The sequence below is a fragment of the Pituophis catenifer genome, unplaced genomic scaffold (genome assembly GCF_029215685.1).
Source record: "Pituophis catenifer annectens isolate HBS135680 unplaced genomic scaffold, rPitCat1.0.hap2 SCAF_13, whole genome shotgun sequence".
Classification (NCBI taxonomy): Eukaryota; Metazoa; Chordata; class Lepidosauria; order Squamata; family Colubridae; genus Pituophis; species Pituophis catenifer.
The window spans coordinates 1831638-1858338 of NW_027256893.1; the positions used below are offsets into that span (position 1 = coordinate 1831638).

General features: G+C 47.7%; 1 protein-coding gene across 3 annotated transcripts; it reads right to left on the reverse strand.

Annotated features, from left to right (window-relative positions):
* Positions 1-1614: 1614 nt before the first annotated feature.
* On the reverse strand, positions 1615-26553 carry KATNB1 (katanin regulatory subunit B1). Of its 3 annotated transcripts, XM_070952923.1 has the most exons (20): positions 26468-26553; positions 26000-26193; positions 25621-25751; positions 20178-20295; positions 16193-16293; positions 15509-15550; positions 14895-14978; positions 14651-14766; positions 12825-12896; positions 12505-12655; positions 12020-12207; positions 11789-11919; positions 11241-11291; positions 10441-10517; positions 9585-9704; positions 8687-8836; positions 5690-5766; positions 5177-5251; positions 3216-3332; positions 1615-2349 (listed from the first exon to the last, which is right to left on the reverse strand). In XM_070952923.1, exons 2-20 carry the CDS (start codon positions 26037-26039, stop codon positions 2217-2219), a joined length of 1974 nt encoding a protein of 657 aa, XP_070809024.1. In that variant the 5' UTR covers positions 26040-26193; positions 26468-26553; the 3' UTR covers positions 1615-2216. The 3 variants fall into 3 exon arrangements, with proteins under 3 accessions (XP_070809024.1, XP_070809025.1, XP_070809026.1); XM_070952924.1 differs by lacking the exon at positions 3216-3332; XM_070952925.1 differs by lacking the exons at positions 20178-20295; positions 26000-26193; positions 26468-26553 and having other exon boundaries at positions 25621-25701.
* Between the last annotated feature and the right edge of the window lie 148 nt (positions 26554-26701).

The window sequence follows — 26701 nt, forward strand, 5'->3', positions numbered from 1 at the left end:
GCACCAGGTGTACCTGTGCGAAGGTGCCCCTGGTCACGGCCGTCAAATGATCTTCTAAAGATAGCCGTGAGTCCAGGAGGACCCCCCGATTGCGGACTCTTTCTGAGGGAGTAAGAACCTCCCCTCCCATCACAAGTGACGGGGCCACTAGATCACGAGATGCCAGTATCCACAGCCACTCAGTCTTGGATGGGTTGAGTCTGAGTCTGTTTATTCCCATCCAGGCCCGAACTGCTTCCAGGTAGCGGGACATCACGGAAAGGGCATCCCCAGGGTGATCCGGGGTGGAAATATAAAGCTGAGTATCATCAGCATATTGATGGTACCTCACCCCGAAAGATCTCACCCAGCGGCTTCATATAGATGTTAAAGAGCAGGGGGGAGAGAACCGACCCAAGGCACCCCGGAGTGGATCTCTCTCCTCCCGCCCACACAAACTGCGAGCGGCCTGAGAAGTAGGAAGAGAACCACCGTAAAACGGTGCCTCCTACCCCCAACCCGAGTCGCTGCAGTAGGATACCATGGTCGATGGTATCAAAAGCCCCTGAGAGGTCAAGAAGGACCAGGATGGAGGAGCAACCCCCATCCCTGGCCCACCAGAGATCATTCACTAGGGTGACCAATGCCGTTTCTGTGCTGTAACCGAACCTGAAACCCGATTGGTACGGGTCTAGGAAGTCAGTTTCCTCCAGGAACTGCTGTGCCACCACGACTCAACAACCTTCGCTATAAAGCGAAGGTTGGAGACTGGATGATAATTATTAAGGGAGTCTGGATCAAGGGTGGGCTTCTTGAGGAGGGAACGAACCACCGCCTCTTTAAGAGTGGCGGGGAAGACCTCTTCCCTCAGAGAAGCGTGACAACCGCTTGAATCCAGCCTCCAGTCACCTCCCTGGCTGCAGAAACAAGCCAGGAGGGACAAGGGTCCAATAAACATATGGAGGCACCCAGTCGACTCATGATCCGGTCCACTTCATCTATCGAAACAGGCTCAAACCCAACCCAGATGTTACCATCAGGACAGGCCCGTCACCTCGCCAGACTCTGCCCAGTCAGAGTCCAGCCCAGTCCGAATCTGAGCGATTTTATCTTGCAGAAACTGTACAAAATCCTCAGCTCTGCCCTGCAAGGGGTCCTCCCTCGCTCCATGATTGAGAAGAGAGCGGGTCATATTGATGTTTTGCCGCTTCCATTGCCACAAGATAAGACCTAATATGGGTTCTTAACTGTGTTCGGTCAGCTTCAGATTGGATCTCCAACCGACCTCCAGGCATCTTCTCCGACGCTTCATTTCCCTGATATGGTCGTATGTGTGTGTGGGTGTATATACTCATCAGAGACACTTTCACAGGCCTTCAAATGTTGATCTATATTTTTGTATTTTTGCTGGAGAAAAAGTAAACATTTTAGAGGAAATTTAAATAGGATTCATATAAATGAGTCCCATTTAAATTTCCTCTAAAATGTTTACTTTTCCTCCAGCAAAAGAACAAAAATAAATATAGATCAACATTTGAAGCTTTTCCATGGAGGGATTTCAAGCTTTGCAGCTAAAAACTTCACTGCTATTTGGCCATGAGCTAAACCATCTGTTTTCAGTAAGACCAGCATCCATTATAAAGGAAGATGATTTATTCTGAATTGCAGAATGTAGACACACAAAGTTCTGGTTACAAACATTTAATAAAATTTGTCATAAGTTACAGTTGTATGACCAGCTGGCTCCAGCAATGCAGGGAAAGTCCATTCTGTTCCCCAGTACCGAGACACTTTCCACCGGGGAGAAAAAGCCAGCGATGGCTCCGTCTGTTACCAGAAAAACCTGGCTCAGGTTCTGCAGGCCAAAAGGCAAGAGGAAAGGTCCTGGTGCAGCCGTGTCATGGATACCAGCGACCCTAGGCCGGTCCCCCACAATTCAAGATGGCTGGAGAGCTGGACACGAGTCAGGAGTTTACCACCATTGTTGGCAGGCAGGAAAAGGATGCGAGGCAATGGAAGCCTTTCGGCCAGAAGGAGATCGGGCCGTCTGTCCTCAGCAATCCCTCCGAAGGCAGCTGCACAGGTGCAGGAAGGTCAGTGGTGCCACAGCAGGAAAGTCTGCTTTGAAAGGCACTGGACTGGGTGCAGTGCAGAAGAGTTGCCTCCTGGAAGGCCGCGAGAAGACAATCCAGAGCTGGAGGGCAAAGCAGCAGGCAAAGGCAGCCTGGCCACAGCGGTCACTCCAGGACGGCCATCAGGAGGTGCAGCTCCCGGAAGGCACTGCCGTGGCGACCACTGAGGCCAGACCGGTTCTTGATGAAAGCGCTGATGGTTTTCAGTTGTTTGTAGCACATGTGGCACTTCTGGAGCCTGGGTCAAGAAGAAAAGCAGCTGGCAAAAGGGGCTGTACCACTCTGGAAGGCTCAAATATTATTTTACTTATTTTTATAACGCACTCTCAGAGCAAAGAATTAGCAAAGCAATGGTATTTACATCATTAAATCAGGAAAAGTGTATGTGTCTGTATATACCCAGGGCCAGCAATGTCAGTTGAACCTACAGGTCCTGAAGACAATCCCCCCTTACCCCAAAGGCCCTGCTCTGACTAAACACTCAGGTCAACTGGCAAACAGAAGGCTAAAGGCCCAGAGGAGGCCCTGCCCACAGGAAGGCAGCCTTTAGGGTGCTCTGCTCCCTAAATAGTGCTTGAACTATTAGCTTGAATGAGGGAGCAAGGATTCACCAAAGGCGAAAGAACATGTGAGCAATTAAGCCATTTGAAACTGCCGGTCAAACGTGATAGCACTTCACATCCAACTGTCTGGAAATTCCTCTTATGAGTTGAGAGAACAAGGCACTCCATTGCCACTTCACACCAGGAATGCGAGGAAGAAACTAAAAACATTTCTGGCTTTGAACCTGGGAGATAAATTAGATTCTCAAGGGGCAAAACAATCCAGGGCTTTAGAAACTCACCTCATCCTCTCTTTAGATATGTCTTGGGAAACAAGCTCTGAAAGGATCTTGATTTGGGTGGGGGTGGGGCAGGAAGCAAATAAGAACTTGTCCCCATCAGAAGCCTCTAATCAACCTTGGTAGAACATCTTTGGACCCCATTAGGTAAAGTGGAACATGCAGGTGCATTTCTAGCCTAAATCTCTGGAATCCGCTATGTTATGAGAGGGGCAGGATTACTGAATCCCAAGCCTGATAGAAGAGAAGTGAAGGTATGTTACCTCTCTTCTCGGGAGATGTCCACTCCCACTGATGGGGGTGCGGCAAGGATGTCCGTAATCAGGGGCAGAAACCTTTGCAGAATTAACTTCAGGGACGCACAGCCTGTCTGAACGTAACTGGCACAAGAGAAAGAGGATTGAGGAGAAGAAAGTTTCAAAAGAAGCCCTTTCAGCGACTCCAGAGTATTGCCCAGTTCTTCCCTCAAGAGCTGTCCAGTGACTCAGCATCTTGACTGCAGGAGACCCTCTGCTGTCAAGGGCAGGGCCCAGAGCTTTTGACACAAAGCTCTTATGACACAAAGAGAACAAACAAGATGGAGCTTTCCTGAAAGGGTTTTTAACAAATAGTGATAACTGTGGACTCCTTGATGCTCCCTGAGCTGTCTGTATGCAGATGTTTCACTACCCAACTAGGTAACATCATCAGTGTGAGTGAGTGTGGAATTTGCTCTCTGATTATATAAAATAGCTTGTCCTGCCAGTATTGGAGTGTGTGTGGTTTTCTCCTTAGTAGATTAGTATAAATCCCTGCCTATATGAAGATGTGTTCTCTGGTCTTTTTGGTGCTCACTGAACTGTGGTGGTATGACAATTAGAATGCAATATTGCAGGCTAATTCAGCTCACTGCCAGCAGTTCGATCCTGACCGGCTCAATGTTGACTTAGCCTTCTGTCCTTCTGAGGTGGGTACAGTGAGGACCCAGATTGTTGGGGACAATAGTCTGTGTCAACTGCTTAGAGAGGGCTGTAAAGCACTGTGAAACGGTCTATAAGTCTAAGTGCTATGGTTATTTTGTTTCCTTCTTAGCATTTTTAATTGTGTCTTTTGAAGGAGGGTAAATCTGGTTTGTCTCTGTACTGATGACTGAATGCCACACTTCCCATGTTTTTGGATTTAGTTTGGTCTAAGATCTTACAGTTTCCCAGTCAAAACTTGGTAGTTATGAAGTAACCTGCACATTTGCATCCAGCATCAATCTGGAAAAAGGGCTCCTTGTTCTGGCTGAGTAGCTGCAAAAACTGCAGATTTTCAGAAAGCTTTTAACAAAATCTCTGATCAAAGGCTTACAGGAAAAAAAAATAAGGCCAGTTAAACACTCCTCAGAGGAACTGGTAAGCAATCAGGGCCTTCCATGACAGCTGGCATTAAGGCATCTGTGGCCTCCTTTGCAGCCTGCAGTTTCCAACTAATAAACCCAAACAAAGCTAATTCAACGTCCCTGGGAATTATCTGGCACTAGGCAAGAGGCAGAAGTAGCCACACTGGTGGGCAGCAAAGACCTCTCCGGAGGAAATGGAGAGCAACTGAAGGGCAGAAATTTGCAAAGGCAAAGCTGTGTGGCAGAAAAGAGGCAGTTAGAGGAATAGGCAGCCTGGCTCCTTTTGCAAGGAGAGGGACCGGCCCTTCCACTGTGAAGTAAAGCCTCCACATTTTATTTATGTGGATGATGTCAAACTCAAGGCCCCTGGGGTGCTTAGATCTGGCCCACAGGCTGGCCTGGAAACAGCAAAGAACTGCCTGTGGTGCCTCTGCCAGCGAAAACGGAGCTTGGGAGGGCTGCGCTCCACTTCCACTGGCAGAGGGTTGCAGGAAGCCTTCGCAGCCTCCTGAGCTCCATTTTCGCTGGCAGAGCACTTGGTCCGCCACAGGTGCTCCTGACACGAGTGATGTAGAGCTGGCCATGTCCCCCCAGCCCCTAATGTCACACACACAACCCTGATGCGGCCCTCAATGAAATCAAGTTTGACACCCCTGATGTAAAGCTTCACTGTGCTCAGTGCTGCCTCTCACCTTGGCCCTCCGAGCAGCCAGCCTGCCTTCCCACCGTTGCCTCAGGCACCTTAGTCTGGTTAAGGCACATCCCCGGGGTTCTGGCTTGACCTGAGGCAGCACTGCTACTTTAGCAACCATAACGCAGAACAAGGAGCTTTTACAAAGCTTGCAGCCCGAAGAAAGTTACCTTTCATATTTGCTTTGCAGCAGCTTTTCTATTTGTGGCAAGACCACCGTGCACAGATCCAGTTTCCAAAGCGATCTGGAAAAAGAAGAGAGGTTATCCTGGACTATGGCAGCCTTCACTTCTTGAGTCCTCAGGCAGAGACGGAGGCAAAGCCTTGACTGAAGCAGCCAAAGTCAGCAGAAGGTGAGGTGGGCTGCAGACTCTGTTCCCACCAGAGAACAATGAAAGGCTGCAGCGGCTTCCAGGTCAGCCCCAGAATAGCCTTCTCTGCCCTGACCCACCCAGGGGACCCGGTGCCCCTCCAGACAGGATAAAGAAGAATATTTGGATCCCCAGGAGTGCCTGTGGGATCCACAGCAGGTTACATGCCAAGGGAGCAATCGCACGTCTCACTACACCAGCTCGTTCTCTGGAACCTCCAGGATTTGCTGGCAGTGAATGAAAAGAACTTGGTGCCAGGCAGCCCAACCAACCAACGCTCTCCCTGCAGAAGAAAGGCAGACTGAGACTTACGCCTTTTGGTTCACAATGTTGAGAAGGTCAACCACCACCGAGAGGTCATTGATGGCCACAGCGGAGTCTACTGAAGTCTGAGGAGAAACCACAGTGGCAGAATAGGATTATGGCAAGGAACCGCAGTAGCTTGGTGGCAGGTGGGAACCGAGGGTAGTGGGACTCCAGAGGTTGAACCACAAGTCCCAGCATCCCCCACCCTCTAATGGATTTGCTTCTAGAGATTGACAGCATCTATTCGGTCAAATAGACGGTGAAGCTGCTCTCTGAGCTTGGCTCTTTTCTTGGAAACATTTCATTATCAAACTAGGCAACATAATAATAATAATAATAATAATAATTTTATTTCTATACCGCCCTTCTCCCGAAGGACTCAGGGCGGTGTACAGCCTATTTAAAAACACAAACAAAACAATGATATAAAATTTAAAATAATTAAATAAATGGCTCAAATTTAAAACCCCAATAAATTTAAATACCCCAATTTAAAACTATTGTATTGATAGTCCGGCCTGGCGGAACAACAGGGTCTTCAATGCGCAGCGAAACACCCGGAGGTCAGATATCTTACGAATTTCCGGGGGCAGTTCATTCCACAGGGCTGGGGCTCCCACAGAGAAGGCCCTCCCCCTGGGCGTCGCCAGCCGACATAACTTGGCTGACGGCACCCTGAGGAGACCCTCTCTGTGGGAACGAACTGGTCGGTGGGAGGCTATTGGTGGCAGAAGACGGTCTCGGAGGTACCCGGGTCCTATGCCATGGAGCGCTTTAAAGGTGGTAACCAACACCTTGAATCGCACCCGGAAGACCACCGGGAGCCAGTGCAGCTCGCGCAGGAGGGGTGTCACATGGGCATAACGGGTTGCGCCCATAACCACCCGCGCGGCCGCATTCTGGACCAGCTGGAGCTTCCGAGTGCTCTTCAAGGGGAGCCCCATGTAGAGAGCATTACAATAGTCCAACCGGGAAGTAACAAGGGCATGAGTGACCGTGCGCAGGGCGTCCCGATCCAGAAAGGGCTGCAACTGGCGAATCAGGCGAACCTGATAAAAGGCCCCCCTGGCCACGGCCGTCATATGCTCTTCTAAAGACAGCCGTGCATCCAGGAGGACACCCAGATTGCGAGCCCTCTCCGTGGGGGGCAAAGATTCACCCCCAATAGTCAGCGATGGCACCTGCTGACTATATCGGGGCGCCGGGAGCCACAGCCACTCGGTCTTGGAGGGGTTGAGTCTGAGCCTGTTCCTCCCCATCCAGGCCCGCACGGCCTCCAGGCAGCGGGACATCACATCAAGGGCATCAACACCGGGAGAGAATGGGATTTGCTCTCATCTTAAATAAATGAGAGTATTTTGTATATAAAATGAGAACAAACCCCCCCCTCTTCAAGCACTGGTGCTGTTATCTGACATCTGCAAGAAAACAACCAAGCTCAGAAAACACCAAGGACCCCACAGTTCAGCCCTGAGCTAAAAGATTCTCCTCTGTTGGAAAGGAAAGTTAGTCACTTGCATGACAATATTCAGCTCACCCGGGGGCAAATCCTGGGACTGAGGCAGGAAGGCCAAGCTGAGTCACTCCCACAAGCCCTTTTCCAAATTCATATGGACCAGCAGACAAAGACAATATTGATCAGAAGATCAAAAGATTTCCAAACTCCAGATGGCAAGAGGCTGAATGTCAACTTGCTTAGCATCAGTGATCACCTGTGCCCAGGTCATCTGGGGGTCAGGAAGTTCCAGAATATATGCAAGTTGAGTTTTTCTGGGACCAATCTCCCCATGTGGCAATATGCCAAGTACCTTTGTTCCAATCCTGGCACAACAGGTCAAAAGCAAAACTAGGACATACATCTTTGGTGAAAAGGCCCGACAAAACCAGAAATGGTAACCAAAAAATTATAGTCAGAGAAGAAACTGAAATGAAATCCTAAATTCTTTAGTGATTACAGAAGAAACAGGTGAAAATGCTCCTATGAAAGTAGCTCTCTACTGTGGCAACAGAAGAACTGAGGCACTCAGTGTGAGCAGGAAGGTATCTGCTTCCTACCAAAGGCACCACTTTGGTGGGAAGTTGGTGGGATCCCACACCAGGATCTTAGGTTTAGGCGGAACTCGGGGGTCTCAGATCCCCGAGAAGACGACATCCATAGAGAGGCACCTTCCTTTGAAGATGAGCATAACAAACACGAGAGATCAAAATTTTAGGGATCCTGAATTTGTGTTGTTTCTTGCAAGAATACAAATTAGGACTAGATTTTGCGGTGCTGAAATAAGATTCTGTTTGATCAACTAACCGTAATATAGACAGTTGTCTACATTATAGACAAGTACTATAACTACTTGTCAGTTATATCCCATTATTATCAAAACAGGTGTTATGTTACCAGCCCAATGGGGAAATGGGGAGGCTTAATGATGCTGGAACTGCTAGCCAGAAATGACCTGCACTCAGGTAAGCCTGACTCTGTGAGATGGAGTGAGCTCCTGTTGCTCGATCCCTAGCTCCTGCCCAGCCAGCAGTTTGAAAGCATGCAACACTGCGAGTAGACAAATGGGTATCACTTTGGTGGGACAAACCTAGCTGCCTTCGTGTGTGCGGAGAGTGGAAGCCGGCGTTGGACTTGGCCAGACGCAAGGCATCGTGACACAAGGCGAAGCGAGGCGAGACTGGCGGAGGAGCCCAGAAGGGCCAGCAAGCTGAGTGCCACTATCATAGTCAGCTGGTGTAAAGCTAGTTCATTCCCCACCATGCGCCAAGGACAGGTGCATAAGCAGTGAACAGAACGAACCAGCCATTTAGGCTATCAGGAGTGTGTCTAGCATGTGTAGATTTCCCTGACAGTGTATGCCATACACTAAATCAATAAATAATAATGGGGAAATTAACCCATCTAGTGATAGGATGCTGGAGTCCTGTACGAAGGTCAGAGCTTGGGACCCAGGTCAGAAAAGCCAAAACCAACCACCCAGCCTCAAACCCATCCTCCAAGCTTACCTTGATGTCCCCCGTGCTCCACACAGCTCTCACTGTGTCCAAATTCTTATGGCGACTGGTCAGCACCACACACATGGTCTCGTGGCCCTTCCGGATCTGAGACATGGCCTCCTCGTCTACAATCTCCGTCAGGCCCTGGTTCTTCATGGCCTGCAAGTACAGAGGCAAAAGGGAAGTAAAACCAAGCCAGGTGGGGGCAGATCGTGAATGCTTGCAAAGGACTTTCCACCCGAGCACTCACAACCGGAAGATGCATCTCGTTTGGGTTCTTCTTTGGAGGCAACAGGATTGTAGCTTAGGAACAAAGCAATTTATGAGGACTGTGCAAACTGACACAGAGAAATAAACCCTCCTGTCCTGTTACCTGAAAGATTTGGGGGCGGGGGGGGGGGGGGGCACAGAATAGGACAAATACTGCCCCCTGGTGGTCAATATAAATAAAAACACTACCCAGAAAATATACTGTTTTCATTGGGTGTTTTCTACCCATCCCTCACCCACTTTCAGAACAACAAAATAACAGAGTCTGGAAGGGACCTTGGAGGTCTTCTAGTCCAACCCCCTGCTCAGGCAGGAAACCCTCTACCATTTCAGACAAATGGCTGTCCAATCTCTTCTGGAAAACTCCAGTGTTAGAGCAGTCACAACTTCTGGAGGGAAGCTCTTCCCCTGATTAATCTTCCTCGCTATCAGAAAATTTCCCTTTATTTCTAGGTTGGCTCACGAGTTTCCATCCATTGCTTTCTAAATATTAATATGTTACTGTTACACTTATTTTACTCTTAATAGTTTACTGTTTACACCCTAAAGACTGTTCGGCCTTTGGTCAAATCGAAAACTGCTCCCTAACTTAGCTGCTGAGCTATTTCTTCTTTTTTTTGGCAAGCAAGAAACCTACCGGCAGGAAGTCAGAGGCCTTCAACCCAATAGGCTCATTCCTGGCAGCTGGAATCACCGAGGGCTCCACCCGCGTTATTGGGGTGGAAGCAGCTACAGGCTGCCTCTGAATAGGGTCTGTCTGCAGTAGGGAAGGGCAGGACAGGACAGTCACACAATTTTCCAGGGCAAAAAGATAGAAAAAGAGAGAAAGAAGGGAGAGAGGGGAAGGGGGGGGGGGAAAGAGAGAGAGAGAGAATGAGAATCATGGCTTACTTACTACACACCCCTACTTGCATCCAGACAACAGAAACTGGAAGGGGGGAGGGAAAGTATTGGAATGTAAGGCAGGGACAAAGCCTGGGATGCAACCCAATATCCCAAGGTCAAACACTGGGAAAACTCCAAGGTGCTCACAATGTTCCCAAGATAAAATGATAGTAGTAATTGATTGGTGGACAATGAACTGTGGGGAGGTCCAGGGGGAAAAGGGTTTTTTACCTATGCTGTTTTTAGAACTGGCGTTGCTATTTCTGTGCCAATGTGGAATTATCAGTAAAGTTAGACTCTTGGTAAAATAATGTCCCAGGAGTTTCTTTTGCTACATTTACCAATGGGATGGTTGACAGAGAGAGAGAGAGAAGGAGAGGGGGGGGAGGGAGACCTGCTGCCCCATTGCTCAAAAGCCTAATCAGGCCCTTGGCCAAAGAGGGCTGCAGGCACAAGCCTTTCCTCACGCTCACTCAGGACTGGCCAGCTCAAAGCCCGAAAAAAGCCACTTATTTGCCCCCCCACCCCAATGCAGGATGTTGACAGGGGCGGCCTCCACCCGCAAAGGAGCAGCCCTGATCTGGCAAACCGGGGGGCCAGGCACTTACCCTCTCCTGGCCTGGCAACGGGGACGCGACTTCTCCTGTTTGACCAGCCTGCGAGGCTTCTTTCACAGGGGCTGCCTCTAGAGGGAGAGGGGGAAAGGGTCTCTTGGGAGAGGGCAAAAAAGCCCCAACCAAACCAATGCTGCTGGGCAGAAGAGGGGCACGAGAGCTCTGGAGAAAAGCCCCAGGGCTTGGACTTTCTGAAGCTTACAAAGGTGGTGCATAAAAAGTCGCTTGACGAAAGTACATAAAATCACGCACTGCCTGATAACGGCAGGTGAGAAGTTTTCATTCGGCCCAATTCTTAGGTATTTCTTCACAGGAATTGTGTAGTTCAGTCCCACAAAACAGGACGATGGTCCCTGGGGATGAGTAGCTTCCGAGGGAGATGCCACTGACTCCTGGAGCAAAGTCCCAGAGAAAAGGTGGCCACCTAGGGCTGCAGTCAGGGAGGCCGGATACCACCCCCTGGACTGCTGCAGAAAGCAAGACAGGAGCATCTGGGTACATGCCCTGCTTGGGGACTTCCCTGAGACCCCCACTGCTCCCAGGCATCTCTGAAGGCCCAGCTACAAGGGGAAGTCTCTGCTCTCCTTTGCCCTGGGCTGAGCTGACTCCCCTTTGGCCACCTTGGGAGCAAAGAACCAAACTGTCCACTATATTCAATGCTCCCTCTATTATTTTCATTGACTGCAAGGAACACCAAAGGTTAAACTGCAGCCCCACCCAGTGTTCCCCTTTACCGCTTACAAATGCCCAAGAGACGTCAGGAAAGCCCCCCCCCCCCGGCGCTCTGAACTCACCATCTTCTGGAGGTGCAGGAAAAGGCTCGCTCTTGCTGGGGGGAGTTCGTGCTGTAGAGACAAAACCCCAACTTCTACTGGAACTTTTTTCTTTTTCATAAGGTTACAAAAGAAACGGCATTATTCTGGATTTCTGCAGCTTAACTTCTGCGCTGTCTAGTAACTCTTCCCGCCTTCAGGTCACCCGAAGGACTCCGGGCACAAGGAGCCTAGCAATACAAGCTCCAAATCACCGCTGTTTATACCTTCCAACAGTGCATTCAGGGGAAGTAAAACCCTTGCTAAAGATCCACCTGGAAACTCAGATACGATGATCTCTCTCACCACCTGAGTAACTGTGGGTCAAGCTCTTTTGTAGCAACCTGGAGACTCAAGATGGCCTCTTGGAAGCTTCTGGAGGGAAGAGTTGACAAAAGCAGCTGGAGCTTTATAGAACAGGCATTCTTAACAGCTTCATAAAGCTGAGGCTATACACACTGGAAAGCTTTATGCACAGATTTTGCCCAACATCAAGCCAAAGCAATCCAAGAACGTTAAGTCCAACTCACTGATGGAGTTCTTTGGCCGGAATATCTCTTTGTAATCCTCCAAGTTCTGGATCTCTGCAGTGGATTCCCTTTCTTCCTTGTCATCCTCGCTGCTTGGACTGCGCCTCTCACTCTCTGAGTTGTGTTTCATTCTGATGGATGCGAGACAGAGACAGGACCAGGAAGCTGAGCCTCCACCACCCAGGAGCCCCCCGTTCACCCGTCCTCCCGAAAAGCCTGCCCCTCCCTCACCTCTGGGGCTTGCTGCAGGTGGTGGCTGGCCTTTCATAGATTCGTCGTAGGGAGGAGCCCAGAGATGGGGGCGGACTCAGGGGTTTGTCATCTCTGATCAGCCCATGGAGCCCAGACCCACATTTTGTGATTCTGCTGAGGTCCACAACATAGGATGAGACGGTGCTTTGGGTAAAAGAAACGCCAATCTAACAGAAAGAATCCACATTCTTAGAATTTTAGGTGTTTTCAAGCACCATCTAGAAAAAGATTCTGTGCTGCATCAGGTTGGCTGCCCTTCCTCAAAGCCATCTGGAGAAGTAGGGCTATGGGTTTGCCAGGAGAGGGAAGGAAAGCTGCTTGGCAAGCAACAAGGTGTGTGTGTGTGTGTGTGTGTGGGGATCCCCACTGTTCCTGCCCCAGCCTCCTTGAAGCCCTTTGTAGGGAGCAGCACAACTGGAGCCAGAATCATCCAGAAAATCTGACTCTGACATTCCTTCACTCACCAACTGATTGTTACAGATAGATAAATCAGCCACTTTGCCCCAATTCACCAAGACCACTTCAAAGCAGCGCTCGGGCTCCCAGCCATACACTCGCAGGGCATCCTGGGTGCCGGCATATAAGCAGCAGCCGTCAGGGTTGAAAAGCACGCACCTGCAGGGGGTTGGGGGAGGAGGCAACAACAAGAGTGCCATTCCACCTGACACGGCCCCCAAATTTGAAGGAAAGCCTGAAATTGGCCAGCTGTAGCCCTGGATGGGTGGAAACCCCTGGACTAACAACTCACCCCCAGTCCTGCTGACAAACACCTGTTGCATCTTACCTAACAGGCGTGGCCTCTTCCTCAATGCAGCTCACTGTTTGGAACTTCTCCAAATCCCAGAATCTGACTGTCCTACAAGAAAACAAAAAAGCAAAGACGATGGAAGTGAAAGATCAGCTCTCTCCAATCCCACCTTCTTTGCTTCCAGCCACAACCAACCGCCAAGCTCCGACTTCCAGCTCCTTTTACATCTCATTTCTCTATTTCTGGGTTCTGAAGGAGAGCTGCCACTTGCTGAAATCCCTAAAGTGAGGAACACTGGCCCACCTCTCCTTGAACAGACCATCCGTCATCTAAAGGAGCAAGAAGTACCTCAGCCGGCCTCTAAGCCCCTGGGGGAAATGTGAAAGAGCATGAATATTTTTTGGGGGGGTGGGGCTTCAAATAGCTTTTGCCTAGTAAACTTCTGCACATGGCCCCTCCTATCAACATACTGGAGTAGGCTTCATTTTTTAATCCAGGCTAATATTTCCTAATCAAAGAACCTTTGAGGAAGATTATAAGGATCTCTGGCTTTTTAAAAAACATGACCCTATGTATGCACCTATGTATCTATGACCATCAGAACATAGGATACAGTATGTCCAAAAGTAAAACGCTGCTAGGAAATCAGGAAAACGTATCTGGAGTGAAACTTTTGGTTTTGAGTCAGAGAAAGAAGATAGCAGATATTGTCTAAGAAATGCAGGCTAACATTTCATGATACAAATGCTTTGAAAAATGTAAAATCAGCAAAAGAAACTGACTTGAATACACAGAAGTATATTTCTACAATTTAATCCTGTTTAATTGATAATCCAGGAAATAAAAATAATAAAAGGGTTGCACAACTCAGGAGGAAAGCCAATGAGTGGCAAAAGAGGGCAGAAGACAAGACTTCTAAGGCACACAACTCCGGCCTAAGACTCTGGAGAAGAGCAGCAGGCTAAAAAACATGGGAAGACAAGAACAATCACTTGGCATGCATTGTGGCTGACGGGGGAAGGACCCCCCTCTCTTCTACAGCAGGAAGAAGACACTTTGCTGGGTCTGAGTCAAGAAGCATCCAGGCAGCTGAATCCTTTAGGGCAGGGGTCCCAATGTCCGGGCTGGGGGCCTTGAGCCGTTCTGAACCAGGGCACAGAAGTGCTGGGCAGGTGCAGGTGCACTTCTCCACTTATGTGAGCAGTGGGCGAGCTCATGCGCTCCACTGTGTGCCAGTCGCTTGCGCAAATGGAGCTGCGTGTGCATTTGCCCACCGCTCACAAGGAAGCATGGCATCCCCCTTCCCCCTGCTGTTCTGCAAAGCTGGAAAAGTTGGGAAGCTCTGCTTTAGGGGACCACAACCCACCAGGAAAGATTTTACATACTGACAACTTAGCAGGCCAGTTAAGCATCAACACCTCTGTTTATGCCACGCAGTTATTGAATCCTGAGAGCTGAGAGAATCCTGAAGGATTCGACATTTGAGGGATTCTAAATTTTCGCAGTAGGGAAGGGAGGGAGGGAGGGAGGGAGGCAGCAAATGGAGAAATGCTGGGTTTGAGCACAAAGAGCATCTCCAGGACCAGGTACAACATCTCTCAGGAGCTTCATGGAGGCTTCAACACTATGGAAAACATGATGGGGACCTCAGAGGGCAAATCCTGACTTCCTTCTGAAGCACCAGCTTCCAGCTGGTGAAGAAAAGGCTTCCCTAAAAGCAGGAACATCTTCCACGCACAACGTCAACAACAATTCAAAGCCTACACGCCACACCATGAGTGCTTGTGACATATTCTAACAAACCCTCAGCAAATCTTCCACCTCAAGACAGCATCTCCAGCCCCAGCTGGAGCCAATTTTACCTGTCGGAGCTTCCCGAGGCCAAAAGGTACTCATTGGGGTGGAATTCAATGACGTTGACTGGTCCCGTGTGTCCCGTGAACTCAGACATGATCTTTCCAGCAGCCAGGTCCCACAACTAGGCAGGGAAAGAACCACAAAAGCTTTTCTTGCCAGGGTGCTCACAAATTTCACACCCATCAGCTAAGCTGTTTGATGGCCCAGGCTGCCATCGAGGGGGGGCGTGGGGGGGGCAGAGGAATCTACCTTCACTGTGTGGTCTTCAGAGGAAGATGCCAGCCACTTCCCGTCTGGACTGAAGCGGAGACACCGAACCGGTCCTGTGTGGCCCTGCAAAGGGAAAGGGTTTGCATCCAGCTTTTCCTTCAAGGCAACGTTCAAAATACCTGCTTCTCCCACCTTTAGACAACAGCCAATGAGAGGTTGGGCTGAGAGAGAAGTTCTTGCCTAAAGTCAGCCCCTAGGATGACACACCTGAGAAATTCCTGGGTCAGAGAAGACAGCAAAGGAGACGGAAGGAGGGGAGGGTCCACAAGAGACCCTTGACAACTCTCGTGTGCACAAATATCCCAGGGCCAGGTCTGCCAAAGGACGGCTTCCCTCGCCCTCTTCTGCCCCTTCCCCCGGCCTCTGGATTTCACGGTAGGCTCCACCGGGGGAACATCAGGAAAAACAAATTGCTTATAAGTGCAATTAAAACGGAATACTTTATCTTACAGGAAAATGGATTAGTAGTTTTCTCTTTATTAGAATACAAGTATATTGATCATAAAGCTTTTCAAATTGTCCCAGTAAATGTTATGCGTTGCACAAGTGGGTTTCAGGACATCAGGTGAAACAGAACCTATTTTTCTCCTTACCTTGTACCTGAAGACACAACTTTTTTTTCTTACATCCCAAAGCTGCAAGAAAGAAAAGATATTGTTTCTTTTGAAAAGAAGAAAACATTTAACTGTCCTAATCAATCAAGGCTTGTCTTAACATGAAGAAGTCCTGATTTCTGACTTGGGACTGAGTAACTGTTTCAGAGCACGGAGCGAATAGAATTTGAAAGGGATATTTGGCGCACTCTAAGACGCATCTCTCCCTTTTTCATGGAACTTCTTCTGCATTCCTCTTTTCCTCTTCCTTCTGAGTTTTGATAATGGTGCACAGATCTTTCTGTGGTTCTAGAAATGGCTGGGCTACCTCCATGTTGGGGGGAAAGTATTGTTTGTTCAGGGTTACCCAGAACAATATTCATGTCTTTCAGATCTCTGGGTACTTTTGAAAAGAGCAAATCTGCCAAGCAGCAAAACTCTTCCCCATCTTCATTTCATGAAGAAATGCAGACTACAATAGGATGACAAGAAATTGACCAAAATTCAGAAGTGGCAAAAAGACACATTCAAAAACAAGAACTCCAAGCAGCTACTCGAGTACACTGACTATTAATTCGTTTAATCTGCTTCTGCCTGTCACAACATTCATCACCATTCCACAAGACCATGGAGAGGGAGGGGGGGAGGGAGAGAGAGATGTATGTATGTATGTATTGGCCTTACCTTAATGTTGGTGTCCATGGACCCTGAAGCTACAAAGCCTCCATAAGGATGGAACTCCAGGCTGCAAATATTTGCTTTATGGCCCATTAACGTGCGGAGGACTGAAGAGGAAATTCAGGGAAAGAAAATTATGATTTAAAAAGACATTATTTTTCCAGTGATAAATGCATGCCAGACAGCATGGCTGGTGTAATTTTGTGTTATATTTAGTTAAGTTTTCTTTTTAAAATAATTTATTATAAAGTTAAATAAAAATGCGGCTTCTTTTAAAAGCGAATGGGTCAGATTAGGATCATTTTTCTATAGCAGAAGAAATCAATGGGGAAGGATATTAAACCTTTATAAACTTGTTACAGGAGGCCACATATTGTGTGCAAAACTGAACTGAACACACCAGACAAACAGGATCTACTTCCTATAATAGATGAATAATAAAAACTTACAGCTGCAACTTCTTAGTCAACCGACTAGTCAAACCTAGCAAGCAACAGTCAAGGGCTGAAATGATTTTACAGTAGTGGGAAAAATATGCCAGTTGCAGAAGCCATTTTCGTCCAGAAGGCTCCAGAGTCTGGTCTGTTCCATTAGTGTGGAGGTAAATCATAAGGAAACCAAGACCACTTCAGCTGGTGATTGCTGCGACTGACTTTCCAGATGCTTGTAAACAATGCCAACTTTTTCACTCAACAAGAGCAATGCCAATACTTCTGCCTAGACATCCTTTGCCTGAGCCCAGAAAAAGACCGGGGGGTGGGGGGGGAATTGCAGGGAAGCCAGCCTGGTGGGAAAAACCTTCCCCTGATCATCCTTTTAAGCGCTTGCTTCTACCTGCCCTGGCTCACCCCCGGCTGCTTCTTCCACAGGCCAGGGATTTCATAGGAGAGGAATTGTTGAAATCTCCCTGTGTGAGCCAGGTGATGCCTGCTGCTTTTGGGATGCAATTGGCTAACGTAGTAGAGTCATCTTTTTATTTCAAAACATAATGAAGTTCTGAGTTCTTGTATTAATCAATACCTTTTATGAGATCATTTTGGGACAGTTTTTTCCATTTGCTACCGTATTTTCCGGTGTATAAGACGACTGGGCGTATAAGACGACCCCTGAATTTTCCTGTTAAAATATAGGGTTTGGGCTATACTCACCGTATAAGACTACCCCTCTTCCAATGCACACCAAATAAAAATTAAAAAACATCAACTGGCTCACCCACAATGTAAAAGCAGCTGTGCTAGACCCAAAATGGCCCCTGCAACAAGCAGGAACCTCACACAGCCACAAAAAGCCCCCCCCCAAAAAAAACAACTTTCACACTTTACACACACACAACACAACTGGCTCACCCACAATGTAAAAGCAGCTGTGCTAGACCCAAAATGGCCCCTGCAACAAGCAGGAACCTCACACAGCCACAAAAAGCCCAAAAAAACAACTTTCACACTTTACACACACAAAATTCCACATACAGCTTTGTGAGATTTTGTGTGTTTGTGTAGTTAGAGTGAAACACTACAAAAACACACTAAATCTCAGAAAGCTGCACAAATATTATTTTATTTTATTTTATTTTATTTTATTTTAATTTTTATATGAAAACTAAATTTAAAACTACCTAAACTTTAAATGGCTAGGTCTAAAAAAGAACAACTAAAAAAAACCCCAATTAACTTTTTTTTTTTTAAAGCTCCCAAAGGGGAAAAAAACTTACCCAATAGAACAGGGGTCTCCAACCTTGGCAACTTTAAGACTTGTAGACTTCAACTCCCATAATTCCTCAGCCAGCTTTGTTTTGCTGGCTGAGGAATTCTGGGAGTTGAAGTCCACAACTCCCTGCCTGCTTGATTGCAGGCAGGGAGTTGCTTGCTGATGCAATGGATTCAGGCAAGCGAAGCAAGGCAAGCAGCTAAGGCAGTGGTTCTCAACCTTCCTAATGCCGCAACCCTTTAATACAGTTCCTCATGTTGTGGTGACCCCCAACCATAAAGTTATTCCTAAAACCATCAAAAATATTTGTTTTCCGATGGTCTTAGGCCAGGGGTCCCCAACCTTTTGGACCTCAGGGACCACCAACTTCATAATTTTAAATTTCGCGGTTCAGACAATAATGATTTTACCCAGCCAACAAAGCACACTGTACTTATATCCTTCCTCATCCATTTTCTTAAAAAAGAGGGGGAAAAACACTTTTATAAGGTTTTACTAAAAACAGTTTCCAATTACATAGTATTGGCATAAAGCCTGGTTAAAGCAAACATGCTTAGTCATAAAGACTTGAGGCAAGCCATTCTGCTTAAGGTTTAAATTGAACTTAAGTGCGTTATCCGGTATAATGCAGATTACTTCTGGCTGAAATACCATAAATTGGGCATCTTAACCATAAACCAGGGATATGAATTTTTTTTGTATGGGTGCTGAAGGCTATAGTAAGTACAACATGTTGGAGCCTGCAGTGCAATAGGGGACGAAAACATATAAAAGCTTTAAAAATACAGGTTGCTCAGCTGGTTGCTGAGCGGAGCTTCCCCCAGGCATCCAGGGGGATATTACCGACGCTCCGACTTCCCCAGACACGTGGGGCTCGCCATCACTGGGGGTCAACTGGGGAAGTTGGAGCATCGGTAATATCCCCCTGGATGCCTGGGACAGCGGGGGAAGCTCCGCTCAGCAACCAGCTGGTTCCAGCATTGAGTGGCATGCAGGCTTGACGAGATCGGCACAGCTTCCCGAATCTGAATTGCTGGCGCTGACTGATGATGCTACGGGAGCGCCGACAACATTGAGGGGAAGCTGTGCCGATCTCATCAAGCCTGCATGCCACTCAATGCTGGAACCAGCTGGTTGCTGAGCGGAGCTTCCCCCAGGTATCCAGGGGGATATTACCGACGCTCCGACTTCCCCAGCTGACCCCCAGTGATGGCGAGCCCCACGTGTCTGGGGAAGTCAGAGCGTCGGTAATATCCCCCTGGATGCCTGGGGGAAGCTCTGCGCAGAAACCAGCTGGTTCCAGCATTGAGTGGCATGCAGGCTTGACGAGATTGGCACAGCTTCCCCTCAATGCTCCCGTAGCGTCATCGGTCAGCGCCAGCAACTCAGATTCGGGTACCCGGCGTATAAGACGACCCCCGACTTTTGAGATGATTTTCCTGTGTTAAAAAGTCGTCTTATACGCCGGAAAATACGGTAATCCTTTTTAAAATAGTTCTTGCTATAGTTGCAATATTTGTATGATTACACATTTATATAGAGTTTTATAATTAGCCATGGCTTATAGATGAAACGTAGAGACAGAAAAGAGCCAATGTCCCAAGAAACGACCCTACAGGCCAGAATCCTTTCCACATTCTTTGGAACATCACATGCTCTTTTAAGAACACCACAGAATCGTGTTTTTCTAATGAAGCCTGGCTCTAGTTATTGGACTGATGCTAGCAAGGCATTTTCATGCTTTTTGAAAAGTGGTACCCTGCTGACATTACACATAAGCATATAACATGCCAAGGCATTTAATATGCTATAATTGCTGAATTGTGTGTCTATACTATAAATATTTATCAAATGAAATCCTAATCTATGTACTGTATAATTTCTCTCTGTTGCTTGAAGGAGAACCAGTTCTCTTAATAACAGGCACTTTTAACGAAGATTTAATTCTAAATAAGATCACCAATCAACTTCAATAAATGTCTATGTGCAATGGAAAACCTGAGGGCCACGTGCATTTTTGTTTTTCATGTTATGATTTCTTAAGGCAAAGCTACTGTGTGCCCAGAAAGGAAATCTGTGGCTCAAAACTCCTGATCATTCTCGGTGGCCCACCTGGGAGAATCCAGGGAGACCCAGTTCTCATACAGAACAGACCGAGATCAACTACAGACTTTTATCTGAAAAAGACTAAAGAAGTAACCCTCAGAGCAAAACATGGTTCTCTGGCTTCCTTTCTACAGGCCAGCTGGATGAGGGAAGGTGCCAGAACGTCTTTCAAACCTACTTTTGGCTGCTTCCAAGTCCCAGATACGAATGGAGCCTGACTGAGATCCTGCAACAATGAGCTCTTCATTTGTATTAATCTTCACGCTCTCCACAGGCGTTGTGTGACCGGTTAGACTCTGATCAAGATGAAAAAAACAAGAGTCAGCCAACTGAAGGGAGAGGTGCCAGCCACAATTAACTTGGTCATGAAATAAGGATCTGAGCAGTAGCAGCACATAAAGATTTTTTGTGATAGGCTTAATTTTGTCTTTTGGTGCAAGACAGGTCAAAATTATGCAAATATGTCAATTTGCTAGTCTTTGTCTTAGTAAACAATAAGTACCTTCTTGATTTAAAAGATGACTGCAAAATAAATTACTATTTTTTTCCTATTGACCAACTGCTATTTCTGCCTCTGAATTCTCTTCATAGAAAGACAGAATCTCTTTCTCAGCACTGTTAAAAAGAGTATCTACAGCTGTTCAGCTCCAGGGATATCTGTGGTAGCAAGGAGACAAATGTCAACCAATGGAAAATAGTTCCATTTCTTTGAGCCAGAAGGAAATATGGGGTTGGGTGCTGTGCTGACATATACAGTGGATGTAGAGAGTCTATACACCCTTTGCTAAAACCATGAACCAAAGCATACCTCCAAATCAACAAAAGAATGGCTTCCCAGAAGAAGAGCAAGATTTTGGAATGGCCCAGCCAGAGCCCGGATCTGAATCCAACTGAAAATCTGTGGGATGATCTGAAGAGGGCTGTGCACAGGAGATGCCCTTACAATTTGGAGGGCATCTCCTATGCAGATTTTGGGGTGCTTTTGTAAGGAAGAGTGGGCAAAGATCCCCAAGTGAAGCTGTGCCATGCTCACAGGTTCCTACACCAGAAGACTGAATGCTGTCATAAAATCAAAAGCTGCTTCAGCAAAGTATTAGTTTAAGGGTGTGCATTTTTATGCAACCACATTATTGTCAGTTTTTTAATTATTTTTCCACCTAAAAGATTTCAGTTTGTTTTTCAATTGAATTGTACAGTTTATGTTATCCTAAAGGTGGAAAAAATTGAAATGATTCATGTTGCTATTATTTTTTTACATCTCAAAAATCTGACATTTTAACAGCAGTATGTAGACTTTCTACATCTAGTGTAAGGAGTACACATTTGGGGTATTCATTGCTAAAATTAATCAGTAAATATTTAAAAGAAAATAAAAAGAAAAGCCTTGGTAATGTGCAATCACCACAGTTATGAAGTTTGCTCTGGAAATAAGATAATCTCCATTTGTGGAGTAATGTGAAACAATACAGTAGCAGTTACTTTCACAAACAGAGATTTATATATGACTTTATATCTAAACAATAAGCTACTTTTACAATGGTGACTGATTTAATCATGATGGCCCCCAACATGATTCCTATAGTTGTTTTTTTCCTTGTCACCCCAATTTCTGGATATTGATGCTCCGGAAAAGAGTGCCAACTTCTAGAAGCCATGTATTTTTTCTCTTAAGAGGACAAAGGCTACTGGGCCTTTTGGGGAGGAGGGAGATTTTTCACTGGCCTCCAGATCAGCCCAGAGGCCTTGGGAGATTTGTGCTGTAGAAGTGAGATTGGGAGCCCACCAATCTAGCCTCAACCTGAAGCTGAAATATCAGCAACCCACACTCACCCTGCACTGGCTGTGTTCAGATTCCCAGCTATAGAGAAGGCCTAGAAGCTGCAGCTTAACAACTTCACAGTCCCTCTGTTTGGGATGCAATATAACTTTCTTGGATGAAACATCAACCGGATTTGCAGTGTTTAGAGTAATGGTTTGCTAAGGAAGCCGCAGTGGCTGGCGTAATCGTCATCACAGCCTTTGTAGTATCAAAATTAAAAACTGTCAGTAATTTTCCTTAAGTAAATACTGGACTGCAAAATATCATTAGCCAGAAACATTCTGTCAGCATTCATTGCTACCCAAATATATTTCTAACGTTTGTGTAGAAGTATGTTGCTCGGTTTGCACTTAGGGCATGTTAATTTGGGAAAAGCGAAGGTCTGTTGAGAGCATCCTAAAGGAAAAAGTGCTGTTATGAGCAAGAAGCAGACGGCATTTTACCCAGCCTCTCCTGTAAGCAGCTTAGGGTAGTGCATGCCATCCCTTCCCATCGCTATATGGAGTCAGTTGGGCCAAACACTGGGAAAAAACTCCCTTATCACACTGTGCTGCAGGTTGAGCTGCCTACTGACTGGTTAAGGAAATTTGCCCAACCACAAGGCTAAAATGCTAGGGTGTGACCACGGAAAAGCACAACTCACACACTGCTGGAGATGGCTGTCTTTAGAGACACGCTAAGTCAGCAAAAGAAAGAGTTACTTAGTGGATGCCCCTCTCTTCTTCCAGCAAAGTGTTTGATTAAGTTGCCAAAAGACTGTCGAAGCAACCTGTAAAACCACCATATTGTGGTTTACCAGAAGTGTAACATACGTCTTTGGGAATTTTCCCTTTTCTGTTTTTAACCAAGTAAGAAGCTATGTTTTGTGTCTGTGTATGAAAGAGAGCCAGATCAGTGCAATGATAAATGTGTTGAACCAGAATCCAGGAGACTGTGAGTTCTAGTCTTGCTTTAGATATATAATATGTGTGTGTGTGTGTGTGTGTGTGTGTGTGTGTGTGTGTGTGTGTGTCTGTGTGTCTGTCTGTCTGTCTGTCTCATGGCTCAATCACTCTTAGCACTAGAAAGAAAGCCATAGCAAAGCTACTGCCAGAACTCTTGCCTAGGAAACGACATGGACTTTGTAGTTGCCAAGAGTCGAGAGTAGTTTGAAAACAAACACACACCCTCCTGTGAAATTGGGCAGCTCCACAAGTTACCTTCTTTCTTAACGAGTATTAAAATAAAAAGGGAGGATTCCTCATGTCTTTTTTTCCTAATAAAATTTAACTTTTATGAAATTGGCTCATCTCCCACTGGAGAACGAAACAAAATCTGAATCCTCTGGCCAGGAGGTTGCATTATAATTAGTTCGTTATCTCCATTTTAACTTTCTGGGGACTAAAGGCAGTACAGGTTGTTAGCAACTTCCTTCACACACAGCCTTTGGGGGTGGAGGGTGGGAGATATGTGGATGGAAGTGGGAACTTCCATGCCACTAAACAAGCGGGACCTGGCTGAGGTAAGTGCTGGAACTCCTTGAGGGCTTTTGGGAAAGTGGGGTTGAGACCTGCTTTTCACCTTACAGATTCAACCGTTCTGCTGTGGGGATGTAGTGCAAATCAAATAGCAGCCAATAATTATTTTGCCCAAGAACTTTCAATTAGGAAAACTGGTAGAAAAACACTGTTACTTGATGATAACCTATATTGCCCTGGATGGTAATCAAAACACGAGTTCTTTAGGATATTCCGTATTTTTTTTTTTTAATTTGATTTATATGCCGCCCTTCTCCGAAGACTCAGGGCGGCTTACAATGTGCTCAGCAATAGCCTTCATCCTTTTGTATATTTATACAAAGTCAGCTTATTGCTCCCACAACTGGGTCCTCAATTTACCTACCTTAGAAAGGATGGAAGGCTGAGTCAACCTTGAGCCTTGGCGAGATTCGAACCCTGCAGTAATTGCAGGCAGCTGGTCTTAATAACCAGCTTAATAACAGGGTGCCTTAAACCCGTGTACTACCAAGTACACGGGTTTTTCACACTATAAGACACACTTCCCCCCACCCAAAAGTGGGTGGAAATGCCTGTGCGTCCTATAGAGCAAATATTGCGGCCGGGGGTGGGTGGCTGGGTGGGGTGGGTTGGGTTTGGTGCGGCGGCGTCAAACACCAGGGAACGCTGGAGCCTTCTCTGCCGAGCAGCTGATTAGGGGTTGGATAGGCCTCCCAGAATACCAATGCTCAGCTGCTCTAGGCCTATCGCTGGCCATTCACTGCCACCAATTGCCACTGCCCGTTCGCTGCCACCTGATCACCACTGTCTATTGCCGCCGATTGGGCGACGGTGATGAACTCGGTGAAGAATGAGTGGTGGCGACAATCCCCGCCACCTAGAACAGCCTAGAACAGTTGATCACCACTGGGAGACCGAATCAACCGCCAATCAGCTGCTCGGCAGTAAAGGCTCCAGCATTCCCAAATGGAGGCAGCAGAGCCAGAGGAGGCAGGCTGTTTGCTGCAAGGATGCTAGCCAGATGAATACCGGATGGATGCTGGGAGGCAGAGGCAGATTTTTTTTTCTTGATTTCCTCCTCTAAAGCTAATGTGCATCTTATAGTCCAGGGCATCTTATAGTGCGAAAAATACGGTAACCGATGGTAGAGTACATGGCCATTCTGTTAAGCACCTCATTGTTGAAAAATAGTAAGTCATCAGCCAAGAAAAACAAAACATTAATATTGTTAGCCAAAAAGGGCAGCAGAATAATTACTTTCTTAGAGCAGTGACAAAAACCTGTGTATGGTCACTTTCTCTCCTCAAATAATGTAGCCCTGGGTTTGTCAAGTTTGTTTCTTCACTTCCCAATTCGGAATTCCACTGGGCCAGAATTAGGCAGCATAATATTCCAACAGCACAGCCCTTATGTATGTCTACTAAGTACATTTCTTTTCTCCTTTATACACTACACAGAATCTGGAAGATTAAACAATCAGCAGAAAAAGAAACTCTGGCAATATCAATATTATTATATGTAACCCTCCAACAAACTAAAGGGGCATCAGTGAGAATACAAGCCGGCTACATAGGATCATATCTTGTAATGCTGTTCTCAAACAGCGGCTTTTATTCAATACATTTGTGTGGAGATAGGAAAGAAAGAAAGCCCTTTAAAAATCACACATTTATAAAAAAAAATATTGCGGGAAAGAGACAGAACGTCCACTTTCGCAAAGCCATGATGTGGCTTCTCTGGCTTAGCAGGTGATTTGAATCCCACCAAATGCAGTCTAGTCAATAAAACATGGGTAGCCAGTCTCTGCTGCTAACCGGTCACAATCAGCCTGGGCCCACGTGTCAAGCCTCTTGTTCCAGAGCTCCCTGGGCCCTTTTCAACTGCCCAGCACAGCACCTAAAGCAGTGCTTCTCAACCTCGGCCACTTGAAGATGTGCGGACTTCAACTTCCAGAATCCTGGGAGTTGAAGCCTGCATATCTTCAAGGGGCTGAGGTTGAGAAACACTGACCTAAAGAGCCACAACTGACAACCCGGGAAGAAACAAGGGCTCCTCCCCTCTTTGGTTCCCGATGAAGAAAAGGAGGACCAGGGTGGAAAAGGACAAAGGCAGAGCTGCTTTGGACTCATATTTTTTTTTTAATTTGATTTATATGCCGCCCTTCTCTGGAGACTCAGGGCGGCTTACAAGTCAACCTTGAGCCTGGTGAGATTTGAATTTGCAGTAATTGCAGGCAGCAGATGTGCTTTAGTCTGCTGCGCTACCAGGGCTCTTGGATTATGGCGAAGGAGGGAAGCAAAGCTTACCATCACGCAGTTGGGCTTGTTCACTGACCAGACATTAACTCGGCAATCATCTCCGCCCGTTGCCAGGAGCCGGCCTGAACTTTTGCTCAGGACAAGCGAAGAGACGTTGCTGCTGTGGGCGATGATTTCCTCTGCATAAAAAAAGGGCGGTTATTGGCTTCTTCCGCTGGCTCGCTCGGCTCCATTCCTGCAGGGGCTTCTTCTGCCTCTGCTCTCAGGGAAAGGCCGCCAAGCATCACCCACACTGGGGCAATGGGACACAAGAGCCGCCGCCTCCTCCTCCTCCTGGGCTTCCTCCCGGAGCAGCCGCCAAGAGCCTCCTCCCCCGCCCCCTTCCTGCGAGGGCCGAGAAGGGGAGAAGCGGGGCAGCTCCACTCACGCAGCTTCCAGGCCGTCTTGGTGGCGACGGCTGCCGCCATGGCCGCCTCCCCGTCCTGACCGGGGCCTTGTCCGGCAGCGCGGGGGCTCAGCCGCCCAGGTCCCCGGCTCCGGCCCCCGAGAGAGCAGCTGCGGCAGCTTCGTCAGCGGGGAACCATCCGTGGCGGCGGCGGCGGCGTCTCCCTTCCAGGCGCTCTGCAGGCGGGAGGAGATCGGCTGAAAGGGAAGCCCAGCGCAGCCCCGGCCTCCCTCCCTCCCTCCCTCCCTCCGGGGATGCGGTGGGAGCCCAGAACCGCGCCGAGCCCACGGGGCTGCGGCCCGACTCCGCCCTCGGCTCGGGCCGCCTTGACGTCTGGTGGCGGGGAGTTCCGCCGCGCCGCCGGCCGAGGAATGGCGCGGCAACCCCCGGCGAGCTGAGACCGGGAAACCCTCCGCGGCCTCCGGCCCAGCCAGCCGCTTGAAGACCCACCTGGGGAGCGGCGGCGCTTCTGCGGGGAACGGCTCCGGGCGCCCTCAGCCCATCCCGCGCCCCGATTGGCCGCTGCCGGACAACCGACGCCCTGGCAACAGACCGCGCACGAAGCGACCCTCCCGGCCACGACTACCTGGCTCTGTCGTTGGCTTGCCGGCGTGCCAATCAAAGCGAGGGCCGCCTTTGCCGGAGACGTTGACCAATCGCTACGAGATTGGAGAGCGCGAGAAA

Bases quoted from the DNA above. Each gene is read 5' to 3' on its own strand.
- KATNB1 (XM_070952923.1), bottom strand. From the start codon at position 26,039: ATGGCGGCAGCCGTCGCCACCAAGACGGCCTGGAAGCTGC. The intron at 25,752-25,999 runs GTGAGTGGAGCT...TTTTTTATGCAG, and splicing joins CAAGACGGCCTGGAAGCTGC to AGGAAATCATCGCCCACAGC. The intron at 8,837-9,584 runs GTAGGTTTCTTG...CTGTACTTGCAG, and splicing joins AGGCCTCTGACTTCCTGCCG to GCCATGAAGAACCAGGGCCT.